Below are 26,268 nucleotides of genomic sequence, written 5' to 3'. Positions count from 1 at the left end.
GAGATTCTTTTGACATGAACTCAGTGAATTTTTGAATGAGTTTGAGAGAAAAAAAAAGGTTGGGTTCCATACCGAAGGCATTAGTGGCATTGGCTTTGATGCACTGTTGTTGTTCATCAGAGAATCTACTTGGGTATCCCACGAGTTGGTAGCACCTCGCCTTGATATGTTCCATTTTTTCATAATGATCACACTTTATCCGACTTTTGTTTCTCCCTCTAATTGAAAATTCTCTTCATTGATCATGTTTTTGTAAAGCAACCACTGCAATCGACTCTGAAACAATCGGTATAGTGTTGAGTTCCCTATGTCTTTCTTCTTAGATAATGAGATTGTGGGCTCTTGAGACAGTGAGAATTTGGTCTATTAAAAGGATTTGACTCTGTACACTATTGTAGCTTTCGTTTAAGCCCATTAGAAATTGAATCAGTTAGTCCCTTTGCTACAATTCATAAACAACCCTCATTGCACCACAAGAACATTGTAGAAGTGTGATGTATGATGCAAGCTCATCCCATACTCCCTTCAACTTTGTGAATTATGCTACCACAGACGACTGCATCTGCTTACAACTTATAATGTGCTGCTAGATTTGATATATGTGAGGGGCATTAGTTTGGTAAAAACATTTCTTTAGTTCAGACCATACCTCAGTCGCAGATTCAACATATAAAACAGTAGATGAAAGATCTTTATGGAGAACGTTAAGTATCCACAACTGAACCATATTGTTGCATCGCGTCCATGATGCAACGAGGGATGATGGCTCAGATGGCTTCAGAATAGTCTCATCGACGAACCCCATTTTATTTTTTGCTGGGAGTGCCATGGTCATGGCATGACACCAAGCAACATAGTTGTCTCCATTTAGTGGTTGTAAAACCAGTATGGTGTCCCGACCGTAAGAATGATGTACATAGAATGGATTGTTCACATCCATGGCTGAGATAGTCGTCTCCTTAGCTACGACTTCAATTTTTTTTTCAGCCATCTTGATTTATAATGGCTTAGATACTATGTTAAAATCTAAGAGGATCGATAATGAATCAGATGGTGAAATGGTGGACTGATTCCACGTTGTTTCATTGCTATTTAAATAACTACAACAACTAAAATATCTACGTAAGGTAACACAATAGAATTACACCAACTAGAATATCTACATAAGGTAACACAACATAATAGGTTAACGTTACAACAAAAAACTGCCTCATATCAGTCAATGCTGAGAATCCTGGATATCCGGTTGATGGAGAAATAATAGGAAAATCAAATCTGGTATCAAGATGGCATAACAGATTACTTGCCTCAACCAACTTTCCATTTTAACAGTCCCTTGCCACAAAGTCGAAGCTGAGTGCATTCTCAGGTGGGAAAGGGGGACCTCAAGTGGTTTACCAACTGGAGGCCAAAAAATTTGCGGTTTGTGGAAGGGGGTTTTTCCCTTCGATTTTAACATTGCTCAACTTCCTTCAATATTAATAAAAAAATAATATAAGAACTGCTTCCTAGAAACACAGCCTTTGTTTTTCAATAAATTGCAGTATCTAGGAGATGTTTTTATGTTTTTTGTCAGATTCGGATCTAGATTGGATGTCGGATAATATCTGACCTGCTGACATTTTTTTTTTCATTAATGACGGGAAATCACTCTCAGAATCAGAGATCCAGTCGTGCTGACTAAGATTGCGCAAGTGTAAACTGGTGGTGCACCCCTTGCACTCAGGCCAAGCTTCGGCTGAGCAAGGATTTATCCCTGGCCTTAATTGATACAAGGGCTTATGCTCATGGAATGGAACCTTGACCACCCGTCTACTGACCAAGAGCCCTTTCCACTGCACCAACTCTTCTCTCTCTCTCTCTCTATCTATCTCTTCGGGCTTGTTGACTCGAAGTAGATCAGCCAATCACTTTTAAGAAAGTAATTTGACATTCTCTCTCTCTTTTTGCGGGAGGCCGCTTCGTCTGTGCCCCCAAATGGAGTACGTCTTGGAGGAATTTAGCGCTGAACTTCGACTCCATTAACAGCGTTTGAATGGATTGAACAGCAGTTGATCTTCTTCTTGCTTCTTTCACTTTTGTTTGGTTGCCCCAAAAAATGAGGCGCTCCCTCCTGCGTCTGGTGGGCACCAACTCCCACCTTCATTCCTCCCACGCTCCTTTGGCTCCCTTCTCCGCCGGAGCTGCTCCTGGAGATCACGAGTTCCAGACTTCCAAGGTCAAGATTTTCGATCGTGACCTCAAGAGGAAGCAAGTAGGCCCATCGATTTCCACCCTTTTAACTTTTTGTGGGGTTCCTTCTAAATCGGTTGTCTTTGCTCCAAAATCAAGCAAAGTTTTTTTTTTTGAATGTCAAGTGCAGCGTGATAGAGCAGCGTGGTTGATGGGTAACAAGGACGACTTCGTCAACGCCGTTGCAGAAAATCTTCTCGATCGATTGCAAGTGAGTAGCAGCAGAAAATCAGGCATTGTTTCTTGTTTTGCAGTTGGTTTGCTGATTTTGTGCTAATGCTATAGTTAGTTTTTGGTTTTGGGTTGATATCATGTTATTGGGATGCCCGTGGTTAATCCAATTTACAGATTCATGTGATAGATTTCCTGTGCTGTTCATGTGAACTACAAAGGCAAAATCTTTTTATGCGTTCGATTGGTTTGCTGGTATCTTTATAGCATTTTAATTGGAAAATGTGGTTAGTTCGTGTTTGGGTAATATATTCCTTTAAGAGTAAATTTTGCACTGGATAAAATAAAGAAAAAACATATTTCACATGTAAAAGTTGGGGAGTTGAGCTCGAACCCTAGTGAATAATTTTCCCTACAGGATTTTCGAAGCAACTGAATGCGCTGTGGAAAGATTATGTTTCAATTAATTATTGCCATCTCCGTTGTAAACCTTGGATATTAATATAATATGATCCAATATTTGTAAAATCTGAAACTTCAAGTAACTACATCTCAATATGTTTGTTGATACAGGTAGGAATTTACTATTTCCATAACAAATCTTCATGTTTTGTGTAGGACTGTAGACGATCATTTTCTACAGCACTATGTTTGGGGGGTTCCTTGGCAGCTGTTAGGCGTTTATTGCGTGGACGAGGTAATGCCTGTCGTGCCTATTTGACAAGCCCTTTTTCAGTTTGCATCAGTTAACTACTGCTGTCATGAATAAATGAATAAATAAATAAATATGTATGTATGTATGTATGTATGTATGTATGTATGTATGTATGTATGTATGTGCATTTAGATTTTAAATTCTTTTTGAAACTTACAATAAAAATATCTGCTTTCTAGTGGATTATGTTTTTGGTAGTTGTCATCCATCCATCCAAATATTGCATGGTGACCATCTTGTAGGTCTATTTACATTAAAAATAAGATGAAAGAAGCCCAAAAGGTTCCTGTAAGGGAGGGGGGGGGGGTTGAGTGTTTTGAATACCATATTTTGATCAATAGAATATTAGCACACTTACCAAGAGATCTCAACTTGATGGATTTCGTTGTGTTTGTCAACCAAAATTTTTTATAACTATGTTGAACTAAGGCATAGGAGATTAGGCCATCCAAGTGCTTCCAAATTGTATCTCTTTCCTTTCCTTGAAAAGGCTTGTAATCAAAGAGAGTTTTTGTGTAAAAAATATATTCTTGAAAAAATAAAAAACTACCTTTTGAATCTAGCAGTGTTGTGTCCAAAGAATCATTTGAATTAGTGCATCTGCATGTATGAGAGGACTGACTCCCATAGTACAAAAGGTGGATTCTGTTACTATGTTATATTTTTTGATGACTATAGTCTACATACTTGGATATACTTAACATTAAAATCCAAGTTTTTTACATGTTTTAAAAAATTTTATAATCTTGTAAAAAACCAATTTAAAGTAAATATTAAAGGTTTTCATTCCAATTAGGGAGGTGAATATTTATCAAATGAATGAAAAACTATTTGGACTAAGATGGTATTTTCATAAAAAAATCTTACTCTAAAACTCTACAAAACAAATTAGACGAAAGAAAACATCGCCACATTGTTGAAACAATCGGAATCTTATTTAAAAATATATTTCAAACCACAATGTGAGTGCTACCACATTGTGATTATTTCACTCTTGTATATCATTTAATTACAATAATATCATCTGTCCTCAAGCCTATGTAGTCTCTGTTAAATTATGTAATCAAAACTTGTAATCCAATATATATTTTATATATATAAGGTAATACATATACATATATATATATATATGTATCTACCTATTATATATATAAAATATATATTTATTTATTTTCAGCCATAAGGGTATATTTGTCATTTTACACATTCTTTTTTGAGAATATGTATGTAATTTTTCTTTTTGTTTTCCTTTTCTTTTTTTCTTTTCATTTTTTAGCTTTTAGCACATGGAGGGGCCCACCCAACATGATCGTTGGGCCCTCCAACGGTTATAATTATAACCGTTGGAGGGTTCCCAACAATCATATTGGGTGCCCCTCCATGGCCTCTCATTGTGTATAAATAGGGGTGTTCCTCCTTGAGTTTGGTATGGCTTTAGGTCAAAGCCCAAGTGTTCAATAAAGCTTATATTCATTTGTAGTGCATTTGTGAGATTGATTGATTTGTGCTTTTGTGCACAAGTGTTCTTATTGTGCATGTGTGCATTTGTCTTTCATCAAGAATATTGAGTCTTGATTATAGTATCTTGTTGACGATACTTTTACATGGTATCAAAGCAAGGTTTGAGGAAGGAAGATCGTGCGTTTCTCCACACTCTTGGGTGCTTCAAAAACGTGCCTTCAAACTATTGGAGATTAGAGTGGATCATTTTCTTCGGCCAATATTTTAGAAGTCCTCTTTGTCAAGAAAGACTTAAAAATCTATTGAGGTACGTATTTCTTTTTATTTCTATCTTCTCTAATGGGTGAAAAAGACTCCCACTTATCCCTTGGGTTTAAACTCAATGGTTCAAACTATCATGTTTGGGCCGGTAATATGGAAGCCCATATTAAAGGGAAGGGGTTTTGGGGGTATGTTCAAGGTTCAATACCGGAACCTGAACAAACAATTACCATTATGAAAAAAGGAGATATAAAGATTCTTGAAGGAGAATAAAGGAAAAGAGCTCTTGAAGATTATTCAAAAAAACATAATGAATGAGAAATGAAAAACTTCAAGATCTTATCTTGGTTTTTCTCATCCGTTGAAACTAAGATCAATGCCAACATCATCAAATTCAAGAAAGCTTCTGAAGCTTGGCTATATCTTAAAAACGTGTATACTTCAAGAGATTTATCACACAAATACTACCTTAAAAAAAGGGCTTTGACCTTACAACAAAATGAGATGACTATTCGGGAATACTTTGCCGAATTGTCTTCCATTTGGGACAAGCTTGCTATGCTTGAACTCAAATGGAGTGGTGAAGCTATCGAGCTTAGACACAGACAATTTGAGTAAGATTGTTTTTTTAACTTACTAAATGGTCTTAGACCCGAATTTAAACAAATTCGGTCTTCTCTTCTTTCTTCCTTTACATCTCCTGCCATTGAAGATGTTATTACTGTTAGAAAGTGGCTTTGAATACATTAGGTTCAATAAAGAACCCATACACATGCACATGAAGTGCGAATAAACCCATTAAAGGGAACACCACAAGCACATAATGTGCTAACACATAAACCCACACAAGGGGCAAAAATATGACATAAAGTCATAAGTTGAATATTATTGAAGAAGAAGGAAGAAGGGGGTATAAACCCCATACAATGGAGCATAAGCTCCTCCAAGGAGTGAAGGAATTACAGGGGGGAAAGCCCGTATTTATAATACAAGCAAGGAGCCACATAGGGGGCTCCCAAAGGAGTCATTGGGAGCCCCCAACGGTCACATTTGTGACCGTTGGGGGCTCCCCAACAACTCTTTGGGGAGCCTCCCTAGGTGGCGCAAACCACTAAAAAAGAGAAAAATAAAAATAAAAATTACAAACATATTCCAAATGGAATATGCGTAAAATTGTGAAATGACTAAACTACCCCTATGCCTATAAATAGAAAAATATATTATATATATATATAATTAGGATAATACATATGCATATATACCATATATGAATATGTATTATCCTTTATATATATAAAATATATATAAGATTACATAAGTTGAATGATACATTTTAACACCCCCCCTCAAACTTTGCGTGGGGGAACGAAAAGATTGAAGAAAGCAGGAGGAAGACTCTCAAGGCTTCAAGAGCCTTCCGTACGAATGCCATTGCAAATGTCTTCCTCCAACGTCTTTAACGATGAGCACCTTCCATGATCTATCCAAGGTACTTCTTTTCCTCTTATCTTCAAGATCCTGTGGAACAACAACAAAGAAACAAGTAAAACATATCTTTGCAATTACCAAATTGAGTGGGGAAGAAACCCGTATGAGCATTAGTAAAAGCAATCCTATCATCCTTGCAACCTCCTCTATTCAAGAAGAAAGTGAAGGGGTGAATGCCGTTTCAAGACCGGGCAACAATGTGAAGACTTACAAACCTCCTCATTTTAAGAATCAAGGAGGAAATTGGCAAAATGGAAAGAGAGACTATAGCAAATTAACTTGTCATTTTTGTAAAGAACCGGGGCATATCAAACCAATTTGCCCAAAATGGAAGAAATTACTTGCAATGGCCACCACCACTCAACTGGAAGAACGACCATCCTCTTTAAATGGGTCTCTCTCTACAACAAATTATGGAAGCTCTTCAACCTCTTCTCAAGAGAGGAATTTCCAGAGCCGCTATGTCAATCTCTTTTCCTCCCGGTAAGACATCTTGGCTCTTAGATTCTGGGGCATCATTTCATATGACCCCAAGTGTTTATTCTCTTTCTGAATACTCTAAAAATTCTTTTTCATCTTTTGTCTTAACGATGGATGGAACATCCCTTGAAATTAAAGGAATAGGCAATTTCGAAAAACAATATTTTTTTATTCCAAAAATTAGATTCATACAAAAACTAAATTTGAATTTGCTTTCGGTTTCTCAACTCTCGGACCATGGTTGCGATATAAAATTCTCTTCTAATAAATGTTGGATACATGATCGTCAGTCCAGGAGGTTGATTGAGGAAGGCTCTAGGAAATGAGATCTCTACTATGTCGATTTTCTCTAAGTTCCCAAGAATCAATTTTGTAATGTTGTCCAAAATAAAGATATTCATGTATGGCATAAGAGGCTTGAACATCCCAATATTGTTAAAATTTCATATTTACCTTTTGTTAAACATTTCTGTAAAGGAGATTTCATATGTAATAAATGTATTCTTGGGAAAATGAAAAGTTTACCCTTTTATCAAAGATCCATGTTTACAACAAAACCTTTTGAAATCGTTCATTTCGATGTATGGGATCCGGCACCTGTGATATCTAAAGGAGGATTCTCATATTATGTGATTTTTGTTGATGATTACACTAGGTCTAGTTGGATATACTTTCTCAAACATAAGCATGAAGTTTTTTCGACTTTCAAAACTTTTCATATGATCTTAAATCAATTCATTGGGAACTTAAAAATCCTTAGATCCGACTCTGGAGGAGAATATCTATCAAATGAATTCAAGAGTTATCTTGAAAGTTATGATATTCTCCATAAAAAATCTTGTCCAAAAACCCCTCAACAAAATGGATTAGCCGAACGAAAGCATAACTATATTATTGAAACGACTCGAACTTTGCTTATTTCGCAAAACATTCCAAAAAAACTTTGGGCTGAGGCAACCCTTACATCGGTCTTTTTCATAGACTTCCATCAAAAAAATTGAACAAAATTTTTCCTTTTGAAAAATCATACGAGAAGGAACCTGACTACAACAGGTTAAGGGTGTTTAGATGTAAATATTTTGTCCTTACGGATAAAAATGATAAGCTTTCCTTAAAGGCCATTCCTTGCGCCTTTCTTGGTTATTCGGAAACCCAAAAGGGTTTTCGGTGTTATGATGTTAAAAATGACAAATTGTATGTCTCTAGAAATGTGAGTTTTTTGGAAAATCTTAGTGGTTTCGAAAGTCTTGTATCTCATGATGATAATGTGGATTATTTCTTTCTATTTGAAATGTTAGCTAAAGATGATGATACAAGTGATGGTGAGTCAACTCAGAATAACTCAAGCGATAATGAAACCGAGAAAACTATCACCTCTCTGCTCTCTCCTCCTCATCAACATATCGATGAGGGATCATCTAGTGAGCCCATCACCTATGTCCATAGAGATAAAAACACCTTCAGAAGTGCTATTGAAAGATATGATGACACCAATAGGACTGCCTCTCCAAAAGAGGAGAACCTGCGAAGAACCGAAAGACATAGGAAAGCTCTCTCTAGGTTTATCTCATATGACACTTTTTCACCTAAATATAGGGACTGTCTTAGTGCCATTCATTTTTACATAGAACCTAGAATTTTTGAGGAAGCACGAAAATGTTCTGAATGGGTAGAAGCTATAGAGAATGAATTTGGTGCTCTAAGAAGAGCCAAAACTTGGGAATTTCAGGATTTTCCTAAGGGTAAGAAAACAATAGTATGTAGATGGGTATTTAAAGTAAAAACTAAAAGCGATGGATCTCTTGAGAGATATAAAACGAGATTAGTTGCTAAGGGATATAGTCAAGAATATGAGATTGACTATGAAGAAACTTTTGCTCCTGTGGCCCGAATGGTCACTGTCCGATGTCTCATCACTGTTGCCTCAATCAACAAATGAAACATCTATCAAATGGATGTTAAAAACGCCTTCCTAAATGGTGATCTGAATGAAGAGGTATATATAGATGCTCCACCCGGAATGAAGACTCCCAAAGGAAAAGTGTTTAGCCTTCGCAAAGCACTTTATGGTTTAAAACAAGCCCCCAAGGCTTGGTATGATAGGTTTAACTTTGTAATGTTAGAAAATATTTTTTCATCTTGATTCACTGACACTGCCTTATTTGTTAGAAAAACCAATGCAGGGATTGTCATTCTGTTTTTATATGTGGATGACATGCTTATAACCGGAAGTGATTCTAAAGGGGTTAAAAGCATAAAATCAATTTTGAAGGATAAATTTGAAATGTTGATTTGGGATTCCTAACTTATTTTTTGGGTATTAAAGTAACATACTCTCATAGAGGGTATTTTTGGTCTCAAACTAAGCTTGCCTCTGAGATTATTGACAGGTCAGGTATTACGGATGATAAGGTTTGTGAAACTCCTGCTATAGTGGGAGCCAAAATTAAGATTGATGATGATATTTCTCTTTCTGATCCCACCCCCTACAGACAGCTTGTGGGATCATTGATGTATCTGAGTATTACTAGACCAAATATTTCTCATGCAGTTAATATTGCAAGTCAGTTTCAACATGCACCAACATCGGTTCACATGAGTGCAATTTTGCGGTTCGTAAGATACATAAAGGGTACATTAAATAAGGGAGTATTCTTATCCTCTTCTTCCGAATTAAAATTAATTGCTTATACTGACTCTGACTGGGGAGGTGACCCAAATAATCGTGACTCCACCACTAGTTTTTGTGTATTTTTAGGAGATTCGTTGATCTTATGGAAATGTAAGAAGCAACAAAAAGTGTATTTATCCTCAACCGAAGCTGAATATCGTGTCATAACAACTACTACCATGAAAATTGTATGGATTCATCAGCTATTAGAAGACATGGAGATCACAATAGAAGAGCCCACTAAACTATGCTGTGATAACAAGAGTGCAATATACATTGCTAAAAATCATACTTTTCATGAGCGAACTAAACACATTGAGATGGACTGTCACTATGTTCGAGAAGCGTATCTGAGAAGAGTCATAGATCTTTCATATGTAACTTTAGAATATCAATTGGCAGATTTCTTCACCAAAGCTTTATGTGCTCCGCAGTTCAATTTCCTCATTGACAAACTTTCGGTCATCTTGCCCTAAGTTTGAGGGGAGTGTTAAATTATGTAATCAAAACTTGTAATCCAATATATATATATATATATATATATATATATAAGCTAATACATATACATATATTACATATATATCTACCTTTATATATATAAAATATATACTTATTTCTTTTCAGCCGTAAGGATATATTCATCATTTTATACATATTTTTTTTTTAGAATATGTATGTAATTTTTCTTTTTGTTTTCCTTTTCTTTTTTTCTTTAATTCTTTTCATTTTTTAGCTTTTAGCACATGGAGGGCCCCACCCAACATGATCGTTGGGCCCTCCAACGGTTATAATTATAACCGTTGGAGGGGTCCCAACGATCATATTGGGAGCCCCTCCATGGCCTCTCATTGTGTATAAATAGGGGTGTTCCCCCTTGAGTTTGGTATGGCTTTAGGTTAAAGCTCAAGTGTTTAATAAAGCTTATATTCATTTTTAGTGCATTTGTGAGATTGATTGATTTGTGCTTTTGTGCACAAGTCTTCTTATTGTGCATGTGTGCATTTGTCTTTCATCGAGATTATAGTATCTTGTTGAAGATACTTTTACAATCTGATGGTACAAATCTTCATTCAATTCATTACAATCAGTCAAACTAGCCAAAAAAAGGAGGCATCAACAACCTCCAACAACAAAATATAAATCCTTAGTCAATTGCCTTCTTCTTGGCTACCAAATGCTAAATGATAGGTTATGGACATATAAAAAATTACCTTGTATTAACAAAAAATTTGCGATAAAATAAACTTTACTCACCTTGACTGTTCCAAACTCCTTTCCAAAATCATGATGTGGGACATTCATTTCAAGCCACAACCGTCCTCCTCGAGAAGGTAAAGCAGGGGCAAGTTCAATATTCGCATTTGATGGCCCACTATCGAGAAAATCTGAATTCGGGATCCCGACTCCCCGAAACAAGATATGCGATTGAGATAAAAAGTGTATAAGCACTTACAAAATAAATAATAGAAGACAACGAATATAGAAACTAAAATAAAAGAATAAACAAATGAATTGATGTAGAAATTACCTTTTTTGGACTCTAGGTCCGCTTGTCTTTTAAGTTCTTCTTTAGTCCAACAACACTTCCACTTTGGTATGGTGGTTTAGAGATCGATGTGAGGGAGGGACAAAGTGAGGGCAAGGCTAGGGTATGCGTTCTTTCTATAGCCAGTACTCAAATATCATCATGCTCTAGGGGTCAACTCATATTTATAGGAATTTAGGACGAGATACAAATCAGGTTTTTTTTAGATTCAAATCAAACCCAAATAGATTCGTGCTTATCCCAAAGAGGGGATATAGCTCATTCAGGAAGAGTTCTGTTCACATGAAGAGTTTGGGTAGGATTGGGACACACCTCTTAAGGCTTATCCCCACGTTTGACAGGACAGACGACAAAGCAGATTGTTGTCCTGGAGACCGGACGACAAAGTTCTTTGCCGTCCCATAGACCGGACAACAAAGTGCTTTGCAGTCCCACAGATCAGATGACAAAGCACTTTGCCGTTACATAGATTGGACGACAAAGTGCTTTGCCGTCCCATATGCTTGAAGGCAAAGTGCTTTGCCGTCCCACATGGCAGACGACAAACTGCTTTGCTGTCCCATATGCTGGACGACAAACTGCTTTGTCGTCCCATTTGCCGAATGGCAAAGTACTTTGCCGTCCCATATGCTTAATCAGAGCGCTTTGTCATCTGATATGTTGGACGACAAAGCACTTTGTCGTTCGGTCTATGGGACAGAAAAGTACTTTGCCATCCCTTATGCCGCGGATGATAAAGGGTTTTGCCATCCAAAAAAAAAGTTCTTTTTTTTTATGAAAGTATGTTTTTTCTTTTTGGGATCTTCACCTTAGAAACTGAAAATATGTTTTTCAAGGGATGGTAACATTTGGGTATCGGGTGTGGTGTCAAATAGGCAAGGGTTCCCTCACTTTGTTGGACGGGTGAGGGTAAAGAAGTTAGTCCCAGACTATAAAATTAGGTTAGCTACTTGGAACATAGGATCTTTAACTGGTAAGTTGGTAGAGTTAGTAGATGTTATGTGTAGGAGAAAGATTGATATTTTATGTCTACAAGAGACCAAATGGGTAGGTGAGAAAGCAAAAGTGATAGCCCCTTGGGGATATAAGATTTGGTATACAAGAATAAATAGGAATAGGAATGGAGTAGGGATTGTTATGAGTCGTGAGTTTATAGATAATGTAGTTGAGGTCCGTAGGAAGGGTGATAGGATTTTACTTATTAAATTAGTATTAAGTACGAATATTATTAATATTATTAGTGTTTATGCACCTCAAGTAGGTTTAGATGATTCCATTAAGCGTCAATTTTCGGAAGATTTAGATGGAGTAGTACAAGGGATATCTTATGGAGAAAGGCTTTTCATCGGCGGTGACCTTAATGGGCATGTAGGCATTAGTAGGGATGGATTTGAGAGTATCCATGGAGGCTATGGTATAGGAGAAAGAAACGAAAGTGGAGAAAGGATTTTAGATTTTGGTTTGTCCTATGATATGATATTAGCAAACACTTGGTTTAGGAAGAGAGAGTCTCACCTAGTAACATTTAAAAGTGGGGTTAATACGAGTCAGATAGATTTTTTCCTACTTAGAAAGAGAGATAGGGGTTGTTGCATCGATTGTAAAGTTATACCGGGAGAAAGTGTAGCTACACAACATAGAGTCTTAATTTTAGATCTTAGAATTAGACAATACCGCAAAAGGGATAGACATATGATAGATCCTAGAATTAAGTGGTGGGCACTGAAAGAAGCTAAACAAGGAATGTTTGTAGAGCGGGTAGTTAAGGAAGTTGATTGGTGTCTCGAAGAGGATTCAAAATCTATGTGGAATAAGATAGCGGGTGGCATGAGAAAGGTGGCTAAGGAGGTATTGGGTGAGTCTAAAGGCGGTGCACCGCTAGGTAAGGATACATCGTGGTGGAACGAGGATGTCAAATTAGCTATTAAGGTTAAAAAAGAGTGTTATAGAAATCTAAGTAAAAATCGTGATAATGAGAATTTGGAGAAGTATATGATAGCAAAGAAGGAAGCTAAAAAAGTAGTTCGGAATGCGAGGGATAAGGTATATAAGGAGGTTTATGACAAGTTGGATACCAAAGAGGGTGAGAAGGATATTTATAGGCTTGCAAAGATAAGAGATAGAAAATCGAGGGATCTGGGTATGGTTAGATGTATCAAAGATGAAAAACAAAGGGTTTTAGTCAAAGATGAGGAGATTAAGGAGAGATGGAAAGATTATTTTGATAAGCTATTTAATAAAAGTCATGCTCAGGATCTTGGAGACTTTTCAATTCCTTTTCATGAGATGAATCGTGACTTCATGCGCAAGATTCAAAAGAAAGAAATTGCAGAGGCTTTGAAGAAAATGAAATCAAGAAGGGCAGTTGGCCCAGATGGTATACCTATCGAGGCTTGAAAAATGCTTGGGAGAGAAAGGTTTAGAATGGTTGACAAATCTTTTTAACAAGATCTGGCGGACAAATAAGATGCCTAATGAATGGAGGAAGAGTACTTTGGTGCCTCTATATAAGAATAAGGGTGATATACAAGATTGCACAAACTATCGTGGTATAAAACTCATGAGTCATACTATGAAACTTTGGGAGAGGGTGATTGAGTCTAGATTGAGGAAGATTGTCATGATATCAGAGAATCAATTTGGTTTTATGCCTGGAAGATCAACTATGGAAGCTATACATTTTCTTAGACAACTTATTGAGAGAAATAGAGAGAGGAACAAAGATTTGCATATGGTTTTTATTGATTTGGAGAAGGCTTACGATAGAGTACCTAGGGACGTTCTCTGGTGGACAATGATGAAGAAAGGTGTTTCTCTCAAGTACATTAGTATAATTAAAGATATGTATGAAGGAGTAGTAACCAATGTCCGCACTTGTGAAGGGGTGACAACCAATTTTCCTATAACGGTTGGGTTACATCAAGGATCTGCTTTAAGCCCTTTCCTATTTGCTATAGTGATGGATGAGCTTACGAGATCAATTCAAGAAAATGTGCTGTGGTGTATGTTGTTTGCTGATGATATTGTTTTAATTGATGAGTCTAGAGTTGGGGTTAATGCTAAGTTAGAATTATGGAGACAGACATTGGAAGCAAGAGGTTTTAAGTTAAGAGTAAGACAGAATACATGGAATGTCGATTTAGTAAGCAACGAAGTAGTGATGGGAGTGTAGTGAAGCTTGGTGAGCACGAAATACCGGTGGATGATTCTTTCAAATATTTGGGATCTATCATTCAAAAGTATGGAGAAATTGATGGAGATGTAAATCATAGGATAAAGGTTGGGTGGATGAAATGGAAGAGTGCAACTGGAGTGTTGTGCGATCGTAGAATGCCATTGCGGTTGAAGGGAAAGTTTTATAGGACAACTATTAGGCCCGCTTTACTATATAGTACGGAATGTTGGCTGCCAAGAGACATCATATTCAAAAAATTAGTGTAGCTGAGATGCGTATGCTGAGATGGATGTGTGGAAATACAATAAAAGATAAGATTCGGAACGAGGAGATATGTAAGAAGGTAGGCGTTGCACCCATTGAAAATAAGATGAGAGAGAATCGTTTACGGTGGTTTGGACATATTCGACGAAGGCCTAATGATGCTCCAGTTAGAAGGATGGAGAAATGGGAAAATATATTAGTTAAAAGAGGTCGGGGTAGGCTTAGGAAGATATGGATGGAGGTGATAAGAAAGGATATGAATGCTTTGAACCTCACCGAGGACATGGCATTGGATAGAAATGAATGGAGGAGAAGGATTCATGTGGAAGACCCATAATGATTTTCTTTGTTGGTTCATATCGCCGACCCCAATTGTTTTGGGATGAAGGCGTAGTTGTTGTTGTTGGTAACATTTGGGTATCATGAAAAATTGGGTGTCTACACCTTGGAAGAACTAACTTTAAAAGCATTTTCTGAGTTAGACTCATACATAGGCAAAGACTCCTGAAATATGCTATGTTGAATAAACTTAGGGTAGTTTATTGGACCATGCAGAAATCTCAAGTGGTAGTTGTGTAAATTTGAAAGACTCTCTAATTGATAATGAATTCTCAATCTCTATGAGCCTTATGAGGTTCATCCATGTAGTGAAACTTCACCTTGGCTTTAGAGTAGAGTTGTTTGAAAATGATCAACAGGCCAATTCTCAGCTGAGTGTTCGTGACTAGGCCTTTCATGAAACTTATGTGGAAAATGTCTTTTATGGAGCAATTTGGATGTGGGGTCCAATTAATAAAGTGAAATCCTTATTATTTCATATATGAAGCACTATTTAGTTTATGGCCAAATAAGATAGCTGGACTTGTTAAAGTTTTATTATCTTAACCTAGGGATCTTGGGTTTCAGTCTCATTGGAGGTAACCCTAGCTTGAAAAAAAAGATATCATTAGTTATGTGATGTCTGCTTCAGTGTCTTATAAGATTTCAATATTTCCTTGGTCAATATTGTTAAGATAAATGTAATCTCATATTGTATTTATTGTATATACCTAACTATACTTAGGTATACTTATTGGTATTTCTTTTTGTATTCTTTCTTTTGTAATTAAGTTATACTTTTGGTATACCTATTTGTTTTTTGTCCTTAGTAGTGTAAGTACAATTAATAGGGGTAGAATAGGAATTTTTCAGTCATTATTTAAATGATTGATTTATGTACTTAGTAGTGTAAGTAGACTTAATAGGGGTAGAATAGGAGTTTTTAAATGAATGTTTTTTGTATTTTTCTGTTTTGTTTTTATTATTTTCTTTGTTTTTGGTCAACTGGGTTGACGAAAACTAGCTCTTAGGACTGTGCCTAATGTCTAGTTGGAGGAGGTCCAACTAGCCGTTGGGCTTGTCCTTCTACTTGTGTGTGTGTGTGTGTGTCATACATGCATGAGTGCGAGTGTAGTGAGTATGGTTTTTTGTATATATTTATGTTTTGAAAAATTAATAAAATAAATTATTATCATTATTATCATTATTTGTTTTGTTATTTTCTCTTTGGTAAATGCATCATTATCTTTTTTTCTTTTGTGCCTCGAATTCCATGCCATTTCATGACAAATATAATACATATCTTCATTTTTGAAATTAAATAACATATCATCTGCTCCCAGGTGGGATTCAAGAGCTCTTTATGATGGATATGTCCTATGACATGATTAAAAAGTGCAAAGATGCAGAAGGTGCGCTTCCTGATTCCAGTATTCAGACATTCTTTCTGGTTGGCGATGAAGAATTCTTGCCATTTAAGGAAAGGTATGAGTATATATCCATTTTGGAAAATCACATTTATGTTGAAGCAATTACAAAGCATTCACCTTGGTAGCAGAAATATTGAAGCTCCATGTGTTTATGTACCTGATAATTGTTTAATTGTTGAAGCTCTTTAGATTTAGTTGTAAGTTGTCTGGGGCTTCACTGGACTAATGATCTTCCTGGAGCCATGATACAAGTATGCATTTGCTCTCTATTTATTTATCATTTTCTCTATATGTTGAAAAATTAGTGTTCCCATTCTAAAATGCATGTTTACATTTTTGGCAGAGTAGATTAGCTTTGAAGCCTGATGGACTGTTTTTAGCTGCTATTCTTGGAGGGGAAACACTAAAGTTATTATCAGTTTTATTTTTCATTTTAGCATTTGCTGATCCTCATTTGTTTTTGAATTTTATGAATCTAAATGACTATTCTAAAACCTAGTTTGTAATTTAAAATGCTTTCTTTGTGTTAGAGAGCTAAGAATTGCATGTACCGTGGCACAGATGGAAAGGGAGGGAGGTATCAGTCCTCGAATTTCCCCCTTGGCACAGGTTTGCAGCTTTCTGGCTGTTATGGAACTTTAATACTTTTTATGCCTATTAGATGCTAAAAATTGCTGAGAACTGTTAATCGGAGCCAACATGTACCTGGTTTACCTTTTTTTGCCTCTCATTAGAAAAAGCTCTATATAACTTAGTTATTTGATAACACAGCCTGAATTATAGATTTAGACACAAGTCAGTAGGGAGTCCACATCATGTGCAAACCATGTGGGAATTAGTAGTTCTGCAAGTCAGTAATCATGCCATGTTATAATCTTTCCCTCACCATGAATTCATATTACACATATGGCAAGCTCATTGTGGAACTTAGGACCAACTAGCAAGGAGGCCTCAAAAGTTTAATTTCTCAAAGGACGAGGCCTCTAATTATGCCTCAAGAAGGGTTAGATCGAACCCTTAATATTTTGGCAAGCTTACTGTTGAACTTTTCTCAATGCTATCATTTAGTTGCAGATAGTTTCTATAAGATCTTTCCTTATAAAAGCATCCAAAGTGAAGGACCTTGTCTTAAGGACCATCCAAGGTTTTATACCTGGGATGGGGATTGTCACGGGCTGGGAAGCGAAGGCCCCCGTGACGTAGCTTCGGGCAATCACACACACCGAAGGCAAGCCTTTTAAGCGCACAAGCAACGCACAACACACACGCACGAGCGGAAGCAAGAGTACGCGTATGCACAAGCACAAAGAGAGAGAGATGCAAAAAGCTTCTTTATAGATACTTGAAAGCAAAGTACATCAAGAGGGGAAGAGAGGGTCCGAATACACAGGGTTCTTAGGTCGTAAGGCCTTGTGGGGCACTCTAGAGTGCCAAAGAGGTATATACATCAGAGCAAAAAGGTGAAAAACATGGCGGTCCAGAACACGCTCCCCCGCCTAAGTTGGCGCCGTCCTCGACGCCAATTGTTCATGGTAGCCTTCTACATGATGTCGATTCTGAAACATGCTGCTGGCTTTCTCCCAGGTGGATTCACATTCTGGCAATCCTTTCCACTGCACTAAGTACTTTTTGACTTCCCCTAGATAGTTGTTGGAATGGTTGAGGATGATATCTGGATCTCTGCCTGATACACTAACTGTTGAAGGAGCTCGCTGCGAGATCAGAGCACGTTGAGGCATGCTCCGTTGAGGATCTCCTTCATCTTCGTGGAATGACTTCAGGTTACATATATGGAATACCGGGTGCACTTGAAAGTTTGCTGGCAAGTCCAGCCGGTACGCCAAGTTTCCCACACGTTTGATAATGGTGAATGGGCCATCATACTTGCGAATAAGGCCTCAGTGGTGGCCCCGAAAGATAGCTGTGCGGTCAGGAAAGAGCTTGACCAACACTTTGTCTCCAACTCGAAATTCTGCTAGGCGACGCTTCTCATCTGCCCATTCTTCATGCGCTTGGTTGCCTTGTTTAGATATGCCTTCGCCAACTCTGTCTGATCTTGCCAGTTGCCCGATCTCAAATCCAACTTAGAGAAGACCTTTACCTTTCCAAGTTGATCGAACAAGTTTGCGATCAGAGGAAGCGGGTACTTGTTCTTCACCGTCATTTTGTTCAGTGCCCTATAGTCGACGCAGAACCGCTTCGACCCATCGTGCTTTGCTTGAAAGAGCACGGGCGCTCTAAAGGGAGCTTTGGATGGCTGGATGATTCCTGCTTCGAGCATACCATCCAATTGTCTGCGTAATTCCTGCAGCTCAGGAATTGCCATGCGATAAAGAGCCATTGCGGGTGGCCGTGCACCCGGTATTAATTCAATCTGATGATCTACCTCACGCCTCGAAGGTAGCTTCTTCGGCATCTCGGCGGGCATAACATCACCGAACTCCTTCAATACTGGCGCTAAGGCCTCTGGGACATCTGTGACTTTTTCTACCTCATCTGTAGCACGGATTGTGACAAGAAAAGTCTCGTCACCACTTTTCATGCCTCTCTTCAACTGGAGCGCAGACACCAAACGCTCACAAGGCTTCCCTGTCATCGCAGTAACCATGCAGGGCTGACTCTCACTCTCAAAGCTGACAACGTTGAGGTGGGGCATCGACACTACCTTGTTGCTTCTCAAGAATTCCATCCCGAGGATGACTTTAAAATCATCCATGGGTGCGACTGATAACGCGATCCTTCCTGACCAGTTGTGGATCCGCACTGGTACATCCCGAGCGACACCGTAGATGGCTTTAGCCTTTGAATTAACCGCTTTCATGCGACTCTCTTTTTTCTTCCACTGTAATCCCAACCGTTCTGCTTCTTCATGCGAGATGAAGTTGTGCGTGGCACCTGTGTCTACCAATGCCTTGGTGAGTCTTCCGTTGAGCAAAAGTTTCAAATACATCAATTCTTTGCATACTGTCGGTTCCACACTGGTTGTGACCTTTACTGCATTCATCATCTGCATTGCGCCAACTGTTGGCGCTACTGCAGGTTGATCCTCTTCCTCACTCTGAACAACATTCGCAACTCGGGGTGCATGGTTATCTCCATTCCCTTGACCGCGGTTTTTATTGGGACATGTATCCTGCCAATGATCCCCATGGCAGATGCGACAGTCACGGCGACGATAATTACCACCTTGAAAGTTATTCTAATTCTGATTATTATTTTGGCCATCTTGCCGGCCATGATTCTGCTGGTTTCCCTGACCAGTATTTTGTCCTTGGTCGTTCCTTCGATTGTTGCGATCATTTCTCTGCCGTCTGCCTTGAAATGCAGGGTCATTCCTATCCAACTCGGCAAGTTTCTCTGCAACCGCAAGCGCCTCAGCCAGTGTTGCGGGGTCATGCCGAATGAGTTCTTGGTTTGCCCATCCTTGCAACCCGTTGCCAAAGTAAAACAATCGATCCTCATCATCCATTCTCTCCACTTCCAACATTATCGAAGAGAATGCCTTGACATAGTCATGTACTGACCCTGTCTGTTTCAATGCCAATAACCTTTTGCGGGCCATTTTCTCTTGATTTTTAGGTAGAAAGTAGTCTCGCATTTCCTTCTGGAGGTCTTCCCATAAGACTATAGCAACCAATCCCCGTCGAACATCACCTAAGTGACGTCTCCACCAAAGGGTCGCTTCATTCGCAAAGTACATTGTTGCGGTGCGCAGCCTATCTGCGTCCTCCTTTATCCTCGCAACTTCTAGAAATTGGTCCATCTCGTAGATAAAATTCTCGAGATCCTTTGAGTCTCGCGTGCCTTTATACTTTACGGGCTCAGGTAGCCTGTAACGTGGTCTATCCACATATGTCGCAACACCGCCAGCCGGGGCAGTTCTCAACTGTCGCTCTAACTGTTCATTCTTTCGTCGAACAACATCCAATTCAACAACCATGATGTTGAACCGACCCAACAAATCATCAAATCTGGTGGAAAAGTCCTCCACCGAGTAGTTAAGTTTAGTGGCAAGACTTTCCATCGAGTCTTTCACTCCCTCTACTGCTGTCTTAATCTCTTCATTGAGATCTCTAAAAGCGACACAAGTTCCATTAACCAACTTCTCCATGTTGGTCACTGACCCAGTCAGCTCCGCCACATCGCGCGAGATGACTGACACCCGATCATCGGTCATGAAGTCTTCTTCAGCAGGAACCACACTGCTTGAAGGAGTCATGGCAATCTTCTTCGGCGCCATTGTCACTCCCAATGTCGACAAGGCTCTGGTACCAACTTGTCACTAGCTGGGAAGCGAAGGCCCCCGTGACGTAGCTTTGGGCAATCACACACACCGAAGGCAGGCCTTTTAAGCGCACAAGCAACGCACAACACACGCGCACGAGCGAAAGCAAGAGTACGCGTATGCACAAGCACAAAGAGAGAGATGCAAAAAGTTTCTTTATAGATACTTGAAAGCAAAGTACATCAAGAGGGGAAGAGAGGGTCCGAATACACGGGGTTCTTAGGCCGTAAGGCCTTGTGGGGCACTCTAGAGTGCCAAAGAGGTATATACATCAGAGCAAAAAGGTGAAAAACATGGCGGTCCGGAACAGGGATAATGACATTGGCTAAACAAGTTCCCAAATTAAGACTAAGCCATAAAGTATCTTGAATTAATAAAACTTGCTCTAATGAATGTTTCTTGACCATGACATAGCGGCACTGAGCCATGAAGACTGTTAATCTTTCTAAAGACCCACTTGCAAGAAGTGGCTACGAGAAGCAGCTTGCAAAGCACAGGGTGATCAGAGAGTGTTTCAGAAGTGTGCTTACAGAAAAAGTGAATAAAATATGCACTTTTAATTCATGCTTATTTTGAAGTTTATCTGAAAATGCCCATCATATATATAGAAAGAACATAAGTTAAAGGAAAAGTATTATTTTTCTAACAATAGAAGTATACTTCCAACATCAAGGAAGTTTGATTTCATATTAAGAAAAAACAGGCTTTTCATTTTCTGAGAAGTGAGCTTCTCATAAAGTTTTGGAAGTGTGAAAGAAGCATGTGCTCTGGCATCCTTGAAGCAATCTTGCTCTGGTTTTAATTGCTCTTAATATCTATGGTATGTCCATAGAGTTGCTATGATATGAGGTGGAATAAAAAGTAAAGGCAAATATGAAGTTAGAGTGAAGATGTGCTAAATTTTTAGGTATGTTGTGTTTCATGAAGATGAATATGATATGGTATAGCAAGTGATGTACTAGTCCTTAAACCTTATTCCTTGTTAATTTTTTTTGGCTTGGCGCACAAGAGCCATAACATTGCATCACAAACATAGGGATGTGCTCTTATGTACTTCAACATCATGTTTTAAAAATGGCAAAACTGACATTCATGTGAAGGTGCAGCTGGTATTTCATGACTCCGATGAAAAGTTTATCTTCTGTAAAGTACTCCAGGAGATTAAAGCCAAATATATCCTAAGTTAACAATGAACAAAAAGATGCAGATTCTTCAGTTAAATGAATAGGAGGCTGCAACCCTTGCTGGTTCAGCAACAACACGGTCTCAGATGATGCTGTTGGTATGACGAGTCTTTCTACAATGAGAATATTTCAGCCTATCCCTCCATCACCTCCCACAAAACATGTGCCTCTTCTATGTGATGATTCCTCTACTCCAGCCTCTATCAAAGGGAGCTCTAAGTATATATGTACCACCCATAAGACCTGAATTTTCCATACCAGTTTATTTGTGTGCTCTATCATTCTCCCATCTTCCTTTCTAAGAAGAATAGACAATTTAAAGAGATGGTAAATTCTCTCTGCCAAGAATATTTGCCTTCATAGGTTCATATTAATATTGATTGGAGTATCCAAGAGACAACTAACACATTCTCTTCCAATTTGCGTATTGAAGGCTCTTTTCATCCGGTTTGGTAACTTCTCCGTTGATGTATTCCTATTTGTCCCTTGCAAGAACTAATTCCAATGGTCGAGCCCATTTGGTTTAGTTTCAATGACTGAACCTACAATGGTGATTTGAAATCCTTCCAAAACATTAGCATTCACAATATTCTTTAATATAGGGTCTTTCCTTTCGTCTCCACTATTTTTTTTCACTTGGGCCACCTATCTCACAATAATACATATCAGTCTATACACTTTTCTTAAGACTCCTTTCAGTTTCATTTATGAACTCTTTACCCTTGAGTTTAACACACGTTTCCAGAGCCTTACTGGCCTATTCAACCTCTACAAAGGCTGCCACCAGCCCTCTACGACATGAAAAACTTTTAAGAGTCACGCTTAAACAACCCCAATATTGGGACAAACATTACAAATGGCAGGAATGCTTCCAAGCTCACTGTTCTTTGACAGGTCCCAACAACAACATTTCTTCAGAAAATTACTGTTCTAGCCACCAACAGAAAATAAACTAGAAAATCTGTAACTTGCACATTCCTTTATGAAATCTGTAGATTCAACCTTCTAAAATCTTCTAAAAGTCCCATTAAGGAAATGCAAGTTGACCCAAAGCTACCCGACTTCCAGACCTAGTCGTGGTCTCGTGGCTGACATCATGTGATGGTAGGAAGGGCTTCTTCCATTCTCACTTTATGATTTTTTGTTCTACTGTGAACCATCTTGAACAATTATATCTTAAATCTGTATAGCAAAAAAATACAGAAAGGACAACTCTACCTGCACTTATTACATAAGAATGATTACATCTTAAGCTGACCTCTGTACATAACAAATAACATGTATTATATCTGTATAACCCTCTCTAACAATTGTCCGGATCACAAAAAGGACAACTCTACCTGCATGTAGGAAATGATAACTAATAACAAAAGAAATTTGTTAGGGTGCTGCTTATAATGAAATGCCCTCAAAACAAAAATGTGTGACCTACTTGGGATATGCGTGATCCTTAATGTGTATATTTGCATAGGTTGACTCTAATCCTGATTTCCTTTTTTTTCCATTAAAAACAGAATGACAACAATCGATTATTGCTTACAAGCTAAATAACCACTCCTAATGGATGGTTCCAATTCTGATAAAGAAACAATTAATCTGGACCAACATATAACATCTAAAAACTTACTGTGCACTCCAATGGGTAGCCTTCCAAGAACCAATTCTTAATAGTGAGACACGGAAGTTATGTGTTTTCAGCTTGTCAGTTGTACTAGATGCCACTGTACCCGAGTCCTCCCTTTTTATTAAATCAAAATTTCAACTGCCATCAGCTATAAGTGTTGCAGCATCTCCTTGAGAAAACAAAACTGAATTTAATCCACGGACTTTTTCTTAGATGTAAACCAAGCGGACTAGGTTCATCCAGTGGGTTATATAATCCTGGCAAGGTTGGAATCAATCTAGTTCTAGTGCCATGTTATCGTGAAACAAGTTAATGATTATAGACGAGACCAGGGAATGAAAAAATATGGCTCAATTCAAGTCAAAACCAGTCTCTATGCTGCATGCCAAAATAATTAATTTGAAAGAGAAATATGGCACAAAACAAGTCAAAGCAGGCTTTGCTCTGCTGCAGCTCAAAATAATTAATTTGAGAGAGAAAATGTATCAATTCAACTCAAAGCCAGGCTTTACTCTGCTGAATCTCAAAATAATCAATTTGGGAGAGAGAGAGTTAAGTAACATTGACGTGCACAAAAAAAAAAGAGAAAATATGAAAATACAAGGTACGGTAGATTAATTTCCTAAAAGTTTGGAGACAGAAATCTACTCTGTGGAGTGGAGTGTCCGCCATGCCTTCTGGAGGGAGGAGCCACTCCCACCTGACAGGCAGCCATTGGTCATCACGCACGCCTCGCACAACAGATCCACATTGAAATTGACTTATTCGCTTGGCCAATCATTGGAATGTATACGAGATACCATACTGGAACTCACTTCCTCATTTGCCTCCTTCAAACGCAAAACCTGAGGTAAGGAACACTTTCTTCTTCCGCCAAAGTAGAGAAATAGGGTACACTTTCAACGTGACATCGTTAGAGACATTCTTTTTTTTTTGTTTGGGGGTGTGGGGGGTTGTAACATTTAGAAAGCCTGCCAGTGAGGGGGCTGCAGTAGTGGCCTCCATACTAGGAATAATCGCAGGAAATTCTTTGATAACACCAATCCCTATTTCTCAATATCCCATGATTGGGACTGAATCGGTGAATCCTGTCAAATCATTTCATAGACCAGAATCAACTGATGAGGGGTACAGACCTGGTGTTCAGCATAACCTCTGCTGCTTAGGGAGAGAGAGATTTCATTTGTTGTTCTAGAAAAAGAAACAACACACATATGCCTAATGTAATCCATCCAATGATTCTAACTGATTTTTAGATGCATGAAAAGAAGCCCTAGAAATCACTGCAAGTAATAGAAGGGGTAGAGAACCTTCAAAGTTTTTGTTATGAAATCATAATTTGTATAAAATAAAGCAAATCATTTTTGCACCACAGTGCCCTTGAGTGAACTTTTACAGTGGAGGCATCATTATTGATATTTATGTAGCATGACATTCTACAATTTCTTTTTTGTCATGCAGTTGCTTGTTTTTGCTGTATTTTCGGTATGCTGATTTGCTGAGGTTTTCCAGTTATAATTTTTATGTTACACCACTTACATAAGACTTTCTCATTCAGGTTCGGGATGCTGGTAATTTGTTGACAAGGGCAGGTTTCACCCTTCCAGGTGTCGATGTTGATGAATATACGGTTAGATATGATAGTGGTACATGCCTGTTACCATCTGTTCACTTTATTAAATTATTTGGTCTGCTTTTGATGTCTGCAAACCTGTGGTACTGTTTTTACAGTTGGGATGTCCTGACCATTACTTTGATATGACCTACATAAGTTCTGTTTCTGTGTAAAGCGTTTGCTGAATGGTAGAACTGAGTTTTGGTTGATGCGGCACCTCTTTTACTATCACTATCTGTTTCTTATAGCTTTAGAGCTGATTGAGCATCTTCGCGCAATGGGTGAAACCAATGCTCTCCTTCAGCGAAATCATGTGAGAGTCTTCAGAAGTAGCCAAAACAACTTTATCTAATTAATATGTTGTAATAATCTTGAATACTTGACCTGCCATCATTTGAGTTATGCATCTCAAAATTTGTTTAGATTTTAAAGAAGGAAACTGCTTTGGCAACTGCTGCTGTGTATGAGTCGATGTTTGCAGCTGAAGATGGAACCATCCCTGCAACTTTTCAGGTTGATTTATTGAAAACTGCTTACCTGGTCGCTGCCACTTTTATGTTTTTGGTCGTGATGTCATTCCACTACTTTTCAGGTCATCTACATGACTGGCTGGAGAGAACATCCTTCTCAGCAGAAGGCTAAGAGGAGAGGTTCTGCAACTGTGTCATTTGAGGACATTAAGAAACATTTTGATTCTGACTCAAGTGTAAGTGGTCATGGTTAACTATCTATAACCGTTGTCAATATCTTCTGACACAAAATATACTCTTAGGGTACACTAGAATATTTAATTCTAATCTATTATATGTTCCAAAGGTTCCTTAGTTATCATGCTTCACCCCCTCCCAACACCCAACACACAGGTGTGTGCACACACACATTCATGCACTGATACTATAAATGGGTTAATTCTTTTTTTCTATGATGGACGGGGAACCCACCCTCAGATTCAGGAACCTAATCGTGTTGGCTAAGCTTGCCTTACAGTCACTGTCCTGACGGTAAACTCATGGCGCACCGCTCGCTCCCGAGTTGCCAAGCTTCAGCTGAACAAGGGTTTATCCTTGGGAATGGAACCTTGACTACCCATCTAGTGGCCGAGGCCCCTTCCACTGCAGCAAACCCCTTAGGCTTAAATGGGTTGGTTAGAGGTCGACCTGTATCAAGTTAATCTGCTTGCTGCGTGCACTCTCTCACACACAGACTATAAATGAGTTGGTTAGAGGTTGACCTGTATCAAGCTAATCTGCTCACAGGGTGTGGGTTCGGGTTCATGTTCACGGTCACATAAAGAACAGCCCATATCCAACCACGTTGATAATCCCGAACCTGTTACATATATATTTTG

At 38.4% G+C, this 26,268-nt stretch overlaps 1 protein-coding gene across 1 annotated transcript; it reads left to right on the top strand.

The window, feature by feature from the left end:
- The first annotated feature begins 1,958 nt into the window (after window positions 1-1,958).
- On the top strand, window positions 1,959-25,736 carry LOC149832043 (S-adenosyl-L-methionine-dependent methyltransferases superfamily protein). Its single transcript, XM_090014280.1, has 11 exons — window positions 1,959-2,254; window positions 2,363-2,443; window positions 3,022-3,100; window positions 16,126-16,267; window positions 16,394-16,463; window positions 16,556-16,620; window positions 16,743-16,821; window positions 24,864-24,951; window positions 25,169-25,233; window positions 25,344-25,433; window positions 25,513-25,736. The coding sequence occupies exons 1-11, from the start codon at window positions 2,099-2,101 to the stop codon at window positions 25,642-25,644; spliced, it is 1,047 nt and encodes a 348-aa protein (XP_089870406.1). The 5' UTR covers window positions 1,959-2,098; the 3' UTR covers window positions 25,645-25,736.
- The last annotated feature ends 532 nt before the right edge of the window (window positions 25,737-26,268 follow it).

Source organism: Nuphar pumila, chromosome 7 (genome assembly GCF_984573655.1).
Source record: "Nuphar pumila chromosome 7, dmNupPumi1.hap1.1, whole genome shotgun sequence".
NCBI classification, from domain to species: Eukaryota; Viridiplantae; Streptophyta; class Magnoliopsida; order Nymphaeales; family Nymphaeaceae; genus Nuphar; species Nuphar pumila.
This window is presented reverse-complemented; position numbering and strand designations above follow the sequence as displayed.